Here is a 6,056-nt window from a genome sequence, read left to right as displayed (position 1 = left end):
TGATTATGGTTCGGAAATAGAGGCTGGAGGTCGGGACTTGCTCAAGGCCATCTAGCTAGGAAGCAGGACCAACAGTGAAGTCAGGGCTCTTACACTAGTCCAGTGGTGTTTGAGGAAGGAAAACAGCGAAAGTGAGCTCTCTGTTGGGTGAGAATAATAAAGAAAATCCTTCTGGAGAAAGTGACTATTGAGTGGGGTTTTATGAAAGTGGAAAAAGTAAGCAGAAGTTGAGGGAGTGTGGGGTTGCACTGGGAGGGACTTAGAAGCAGGAAGGGTCTCTCTGAAGGATGCTTTCTTGGACAGATTGGGCCTCTGAGCTGGGCCAGTGATTCCTTTCCTGAGCTGCGTAGCAATACTCACTGGGGAGCTTTTCAAAGCTCATCTGCTGTCCCACCCTTAAAGAGCCAGTAGATTGTAGGGGGCCATGTGTACTATTTTTGTAGGTCTGCATGCAATTCTGCTGTATGACCTCTCTTGCAGACCACTAGGCCGGGGCTAGGGGCAGTTAACAAGAGAGTGGCCGAGGGGTCCTTATTGTGGAGAAATGGAAGGTGGGATTGGGCAGGGAGACAGGATAGAAGTAGGCAATGGAATGATAGGATAAGAGTTCCTGGGACCAAAACTTTGGACAATAGGAAAACCTGCAGGTTTCTAAGCGGGAGAATCACGTGGTTAGGCCCCTGTCCACCTGATGATGTTAAGTCAGGATTCACCCCCCTCCACTCTCTTTCTAAGTCCCGTCTCTGTTCACCAATGGAAACAGGATTCCATCCCTCCCCCAACTCCACTCATTATACCCTGACCTTAAAATTACTTCTGTGGTTTCACATGCATCACCCTCCCCCTGTGCTGCTGAGTCGGCTTCTTCCTTGCATGTTCACCCTCCCCGAACCTGTAGAAAAGCACAGAAATTGTGGACACTCACTTCAGAGTTTTACCATCTTTATTTTCAATCTGCCAGTCCAGGTTGTCTACTCCTGTGCTAGTCTGTGTTGACTTCCGACCGACTGGCCAGGCTGTGTCCTGACCTGTATGGAGGTGCCACAGAGGGAGAAGACGAGACCCAGACTTCAGGCAGGTTTAATACGGGGAGACAAGATATACACGTGATGACTGGAGCATACTTACAAAGTGGCAGGTCAAAGCAATACAGTGCAAACCTAGATCGTTAGAAGGCACAGTCCTCAGTCCTCCCACTTTGTCCTCTTGACTCATAGTCTTCCTGAGTCTTCCTTGACCTCATGTGGTGTTCTCGTCCATCTCTTCCCTGTTGTCTCCTTTCTAGTATCCACAGCTAGACCAGTGTCTGGGTGGTGTTTCAAGGTGTGTAGCAAGATTCCTTTAGGACTCTGCTTCAGCCTGATCATCCTCAGCTCCCAACTATCTCACAAGGACTGAATTTGTGTTAGCTACATTGCTTCCGAAACCCCGGTCTGAGAGTGCTTCTAGGCCTAACCATTTCTCCTTTTGTCCTGGAGCTGTGCTCCTTTGGGAAGAAAACTTCAGTCAGAAAAGGATACCAAGCCTCAGAGAGAGATTTTTTACAGCCCCAGCAGTGGCTTGATCTGTGGATTTCTGACCCTGGGACGGGAACCCTGCTGTTTCCCCCTCTCCCAGCCTGTTCAATGCTTCTGTCACCCAGCGTGCCTCCAAAGGTCTAGAGCACCCTTAGTCTGTGGTGAAGTCAGAACTCGGAGCTCCCTCTGCTTGACTCACACCCCTGTCCGCATTTGTCCCCTCTGCTGTCTCTTGGCCTCTGCACCCCAGCAGGGAAGAGCCCCGATGCCGCAGGATCTGCAGCCCCTTTCCAAAGGCTCTGCGCACAGCTGACGAAGAGAAATAGAAAAGCAGGGGGTCCAGACTGGCATTGAGGGAACTGAACACCACGGCTTCAGCCCTCCACTGGGGGCTCTTCCTCGTGAAAAACCCCACCAGGTGGGATATGTTGTAAGGCCCGAAGCACACCAGGAAATTGAGAAGCGTCACGACAGCCAGCCCTACAGCTCTGCGCCGCCTCTGGGCCCCCACATGGGGCTGCGTGAGCATGATCCACACGAAGCGCCAGTAGCAGAAGATGGTGATCACCATGGGGACAAAGAAGAGGAAGAGGCACAGCTCCAGCCGTACTGGGAGCACCACATCCAGCTGAGAGTCGCTGAAGTTCTCGTAGCAAGTGATGCCGTCGTCATTCGTGTCATTCCGGGTTGAGTTCCAGTACTGACCAATGATCACAATGGTGCAGTGACCAAAGGACATGATCCAGGCCACCAGGGCAGCAATCACTCCATACACAGGCTTGCGGGACAGCTTGTACTGCACAGGGAAAGCCACTCCCAGGTAGCGCTCAATGCTGATGCCCGCCAGGAGCCACGTGCTGCAGTAGATGCTGCTGTAGAAGCCGAAGCCCGTGAGGGCACAGAGCAACTCGGACAGATACCAGCGGAAGTCGTACGCGGCCTCGATCATCTTGAAGGGCAGCAGCACCAGCAGCAGGAGGTCCGCAAGCGTCAGGCTGAGCAGGAGGATGTGGATGGGGGCAGGGTGGGGCTGGCGGACGCGTCCTATGAAGGCCCGCAGGGCCAGGAGGTTGGCAGGGAGACCGGTGAGGAAGATGATGATGTAGGCCGTGAGGATGAGGGGGTTGCGCCAGGAGGTCATGATGGCTCTGGAAGAGGTTGGAAAAGGGCAGGGTCAGGAGGTCCCACTCCCAGCCTGCGGTCCCCCTCTCCCAGCTCTGGTTCAGGATGGAGACATCCTCCCTGTTGCTCTCCCCTTCCCAGGCCAAAGCTTTCTGCTGCTGCCAGCACTTGTTCACACCACCTGCCGGAACTGCCCAGAGCAATTATTGACTTTGCCTGGGGCGGGATATTAAGCAGTAGTTATTACGTTTGCCATCATGTGTCTCTGGGGGGGACCAACCCTTGGCTTTCTCCTCTCCTCACAGATACAGGAAGCTACAGTTATCAGCTTCCACCTTTCCTTAAGTTCTTTACTAGAGATCTGCGGAGAGAAAAGGCAAGCCTCATCTCACGAGGGGAGGGCCGTGAGCTACCTCTCAGGAGAACCCAGGCCGTGAGACCCAGTGCCAGCTCTCTACCAGATCCCACCACACGCCCAGGAAGCAGGTGCCTCGCCCCCCCAACCCATCCCCCTACCTCCTCTTCCTCTCCTTTTGCAGAACACAGATTCTCCTCCGCCTTTTTCTCCCCTGACCAATGCCGGACTCTGGGACTAGTACTGAAAAGAGGAAGCTAAGGAGGTGTAAGGGAGGGGCAGAGGGAAGGAAGGGTGAGCCTGTGTTATCTTTTGGGGCTTGTCCCCTCAAAGACTTTAGAGCATATTCACTAAAGTCCAGTGTTTTGACTCTCAACAGAAGAACTCTTAACGGGGTCACTCAGGTTCCACTTGGCTTGTAACCCTTGCTGCCCAAACACAGCCCGGCCCCTCCATCCTCTCTCTGGGCTTGAGGTCCCAGTCTGTTTCCTCGATCCCACCTCCACTGGCTCCAGGTGTGAGCCTCACATCCAGTTTCTCACAGGCTTCCAGCAGCCCCCCCAGCACCTCCCCCTCCTCTCCAGATCCTAGCATCACTTCCCAGAGCACAAGCACTGAGCCAGACGCCTTGCCTTGTCTTCAATCCAGAGAGATGGCTTCTTGGGATTAGTCCTGAAGGGAAGTCTGAAATCTTCTGGGAAAGAGGAACAGCACTTTAGCCACTGCTACTGCCCATTTCACACAGGAAAAAATTGTAAGGAACCCGCTGGTAGAAAGCTTTTATACTAGCACAAGTCATGTGACCAGAGAGAGGAAGGTCAGTAATTGAACGCTGTCTCCTCTCAAACCTGAAGGATGGGGCACCCGCCAGCATCTTCAGTCTCCCCCTAGAGATCCTCGCTCTGACTTCCAAACCCAGCTTCTCTGGGTCCTGAAGTATTTTTCATTCCCAGGCATTTTTCCTATTTCTCAAGTCAGATGTTCTTATCTTCTCTTTTCTAGGCAATTTCTTTTGTAATTCTTCTCATTTTCAGAAAAGAAGTTTCCTCTTTCCCTTTTAGTCTTCAGTTTTTTTCTTTTCTATGTGGTCTCTTGTCCTCTGCCCCCAACAGGTTTCTTTTGCTCTCCTGATTGAGACAGATGGGTTTCGCCTAGCCTGAGTCTTGTTCTGGTGGAAATAGCATGGGTTTTAGAGTCATGCAGGTGTGGGCTCAAACCCAAGTCCCTTTCCTGGGGCCTTAGGGTAGAGGACTTTTCTGAATTTTAGCTTCCTTTTCGGTCAAGTGAGGATGGGAATACTTACCTCCCAGGGTTTCAGTGAGGTGTAGATGAGATAGCATATATGAAGCATATGGCCCAGTGCTGAGTGCTTAGTGGGTGCCCGTAACTGGAAGCCTGCTGGCAGGCTTAGAGAGAGTGAGCCACTTGCTAAAATATCCAGAGGTTGAGGGCACTGACGTGCTGTCTGACTTGGGGGAGTGTCAGGGTTCAGGAGGCGCGATGTGCCTGCGTGGTTTTCTACGGGGGAGTTGGACTCAGGCTCCCGTGTCTTTCCCCCAGGTGTTCCCTCTCCCTGTAGGCTGGGTCCAGCCTCTGAGCCACCCTTGCTCCTTCCTTACTTTTCCCCCCTCTGTGGAGATCCAGGTTAGAAGCTACTTGATTCCTATCCAAATACACCCATCTGAGGAAACCAAGTCACAACACGTTTTCCTCTTGACTTAGGGAATGGCTGTCTGTTTTGCCATCTGTGGCCTGATCCCTGCTCTCAGAATTCTTTCCCCGGAACTTATACTCGCCCCCTGTTGTTTGCTCAGTCATTTCCTCAGTCAGTCATTAGTTTTGTAGCCTAGAACCTTGGGGTCCAGAGATCTTAATATTTAGCTTTTCTTTCTCTTCAGCTCTACCCTTCTCTAGAACCAAGGAGTTTGATCTTTGCATTTATCTCCTTCTCCCAGCACACACGTGCACTTCCCAGATAAATGGGAACTATTTATCTGTTGCTTGCTACCAAAAACATTTGTGTCATTTTGCTTTTATGATTTTCTGCAACTATTCTTGAGGATCTGGATTTAGTGGCCCAGCAGAAACTTCTGGCACACAGGTGTTGAGGAGTAGGACCACTGTTTTATTTCTGCATGTCCTTCCCCTGCTCTGTGCCTTCCTCCTGTCACTGGCATGTCACCTGTGTTGAAGGGGCCAGTGAACCCCATCCTCCACATTCGGGTTAGTTATGAAGGTAACATAATAAAGGAAACTTTGAACTCATGACTCACAACACCCACCTATGTCACAGGAAAAGGAAACGCAACCTCTCGGGCTGAATTCAAGGGTGAGCTTTCACAAAGGCGATGTCTTTCACAATCTCGTCCAAGTTGTTTTCTTTCATCATCATCATCATCATTACAACCCAGCTTTAAAATAGGAAGTTGGGCCCATTATTTAAAATTATATATGTCACTTTCTCTACTTCCTTATTCACTGCTCTTGTCCCCTGCCCCTCTAATCTGGGTTATATCCCTATTTTTCCAAAGGATCTCTTCCTCCTAAGATTAGCAGTGGTCTCTATGCTGCTAAATTCAGTGGACATTTTCTTCCTCTCTTATTAGCCTTCAACACAGTTTCCATAGCCTTCTTGAAAACATTCTGCTTCCATGAGTTCTCCCATATTATGTTCTTCTGGTTTCCTAGCCTTTTCCCAGGTCACTTCTTAGTGACCTTCACTAGCCCACATTTCCCTGGTCATCTTCTAAATGCTCGAGTCCCTTAAGACTTGGTTCCAGGTTGTCTCTTATCCTGGTCCTATGTTCTCTCTAATCTGTTTTATGCATTCCTGCTGTGTTAATTACCATCTTCATAAAACCCAGTTTTGAATCTATTCTGGGCTCCTGTGAACTTTAACATTCACGTGTCCAAATGCCTGGTAGACATTGTCATTCGGATGTCTGCCAGGCACATGAAATTCAGCATGTCCAGAGCTGACTTTAGACCTCCATCAAATGAGGCCTCCTTCTAGCATTCTGTGTGTTGGGGCATGGACTCTTCCCGTTCCATCCCCTGAGCCA

General features: G+C 50.6%; 1 protein-coding gene across 2 annotated transcripts; it reads right to left on the bottom strand.

The window, feature by feature from the left end:
• Window positions 1-925: 925 nt before the first annotated feature.
• LOC111161512 (free fatty acid receptor 2-like) lies at window positions 926-4,391 on the bottom strand. 2 transcript variants are annotated; one of them, XM_022525222.1, is made up of 3 exons: window positions 4,298-4,391; window positions 3,622-3,760; window positions 926-2,665 (listed from the first exon to the last, which is right to left on the bottom strand). In XM_022525222.1, the coding sequence occupies exon 3, from the start codon at window positions 2,656-2,658 to the stop codon at window positions 1,669-1,671; it is 990 nt and encodes a 329-aa protein (XP_022380930.1). In that variant the 5' UTR covers window positions 2,659-2,665; window positions 3,622-3,760; window positions 4,298-4,391; the 3' UTR covers window positions 926-1,668. The 2 variants fall into 2 exon arrangements, with proteins under 2 accessions (XP_022380930.1, XP_022380931.1); XM_022525223.1 differs by lacking the exon at window positions 4,298-4,391 and having other exon boundaries at window positions 3,627-3,750.
• Window positions 4,392-6,056: the final 1,665 nt, after the last annotated feature.

This window comes from Enhydra lutris, unplaced genomic scaffold, assembly GCF_002288905.1.
Source record: "Enhydra lutris kenyoni isolate GAN:26980312 unplaced genomic scaffold, ASM228890v2 scaffoldscaffold85, whole genome shotgun sequence".
Taxonomy (NCBI): Eukaryota; Metazoa; Chordata; class Mammalia; order Carnivora; family Mustelidae; genus Enhydra; species Enhydra lutris.
This window is presented reverse-complemented; position numbering and strand designations above follow the sequence as displayed.